The 1550-nt window shown below is 44.5% G+C and overlaps 1 protein-coding gene across 1 annotated transcript; it reads left to right on the top strand.

Moving 5' to 3' along the window:
- The first annotated feature begins 278 nt into the window (after positions 1–278).
- On the top strand, positions 279–917 carry LOC145017017 (uncharacterized). The gene has a single exon (XM_078975131.1). The coding sequence runs from the start codon at positions 279–281 to the stop codon at positions 915–917; it is 639 nt and encodes a 212-aa protein (XP_078831257.1).
- The last annotated feature ends 633 nt before the right edge of the window (positions 918–1550 follow it).

Below are 1550 nucleotides of genomic sequence, written 5' to 3'. Positions count from 1 at the left end.
TTGACAGTGCCAAGGAAATGGCACAACAACTTATCGACCATAAAGCCAACAATGGCACCGTGGCAACCACCACCGAACAAGCAAAAGGAGGGGACAACAAAAGAAAGTTATGGAACAAGAAGAAGGGTCAACCTAATCAAGACCTTGCCAAAAAGAAATAAGTGGTTGCGGTGCATGCTGCCACAACCATTGCCAACCCAAATCCGATAAGGCAATATGCTAGGAACCTACCCAAGTGCAATAAGTTCAACTTTCACCACAATGGCGTGTGCTGTGACATGCACTGCACCAACTGTAACAAGCAGGGGCACACCACTCGATTTTGTAAAGCTCCAGTCCAACAGAATGCACAAGCTGCCAACACCGGAGCCAGCCGAACCTGCTATGGATGTGGAGAAGCAGGACACTTCAAGCATAACTGCTTGAAGGCAAGAAACCCCAACCCTGGTGAAGTGGGCAGAGTGCTGGCGATAGGTCATGAAGAAGCAGTTGCAAATCCAACTGTGGTCACCAGTACGTTTCTCCTCAACAATACATACATGTGCATTCTTTTTGATAGTGGCGCGAAGAAAAGCTTCATGAGCCATCAATTTAAATGCTTGCTTAAACAAAAACCACAAACACTAAAAGACACATTCACCGTAGAAATGGCTAACAGAAAAACAGAGAATACTAACGACATTTACACCAAGTGTACCATCACCTTAAACAATCACTCTTTCCAAATTGACCTTATGTCGGTCACCATAAAAGGTTTCGATGTCATCATTGGCATGGATTGGTTGTGCCTTCACCATGCTGAAATCCTATGTAAAGAAAAGGCCGTTCGCCTTAATCTGCCAAATGGAGAAACTCTCGTTGTTTATGGCGACAAACCTAGCTCAAACTTTCATATCATCTCTTGTGTCAAGGATTAAAAGTATCTCCGCAAGGAGTACCACGCCTTACTAGCCCACGTCGTAGACAAGAAACAAGAAGCAAAAAACATCAAGGACATTCCGGAGGTCTGTAATTTCCCCAATGTATTACTGGAAGAGCTTCCAGGAGTGCCCCCTATGAGACAAGTCGAATTCTGAATCGACCTAATTCTCGGGGCTACCCCCGTAGCCAGATCGTCATACTGTCTAGCCTCAGCAGAGAAGTAGGAATTGTCCAGTCAATTGAACGAACTACTAAGCAAATGTTTCATTAGACCAAGTTTATCACCATGTGGAGCATTGGTCTTGTTCGTTAAGAAAAAGGATGGATTGTTCCGTATGTGCATCGATTACCGTGAATTAAACACACTCACCGTTAAAAATCGATACCCTTTGCCTCAAATCAATGACCTCTTTGACCAGCTGCAAGGAGCAAGTTTCTTCTCAAAGATTGACCTTAGATCGGGGTACCATCAACTACAAGTTCAAGAGGAGGATATTCCCAAGACCGCCTTTAGAACGCGCTATGGTCACTATGAGTTTGTAGTGATGCCTTTCGGCTTAACAAATGCACCCGCAACATATATGGACCTGATGAATCGGGTGTGTCGACCTTACTTAGACAAGTTCGTG

The sequence above is a fragment of the Lactuca saligna genome, chromosome 9 (genome assembly GCF_052625555.1).
Source record: "Lactuca saligna cultivar CGN05327 chromosome 9, ASM5262555v1, whole genome shotgun sequence".
NCBI lineage: Eukaryota > Viridiplantae > Streptophyta > Magnoliopsida > Asterales > Asteraceae > Lactuca > Lactuca saligna.
The sequence above is the reverse complement of the archived record's forward strand: the minus strand, read 5'-3'. Positions and strand labels throughout refer to the sequence as shown.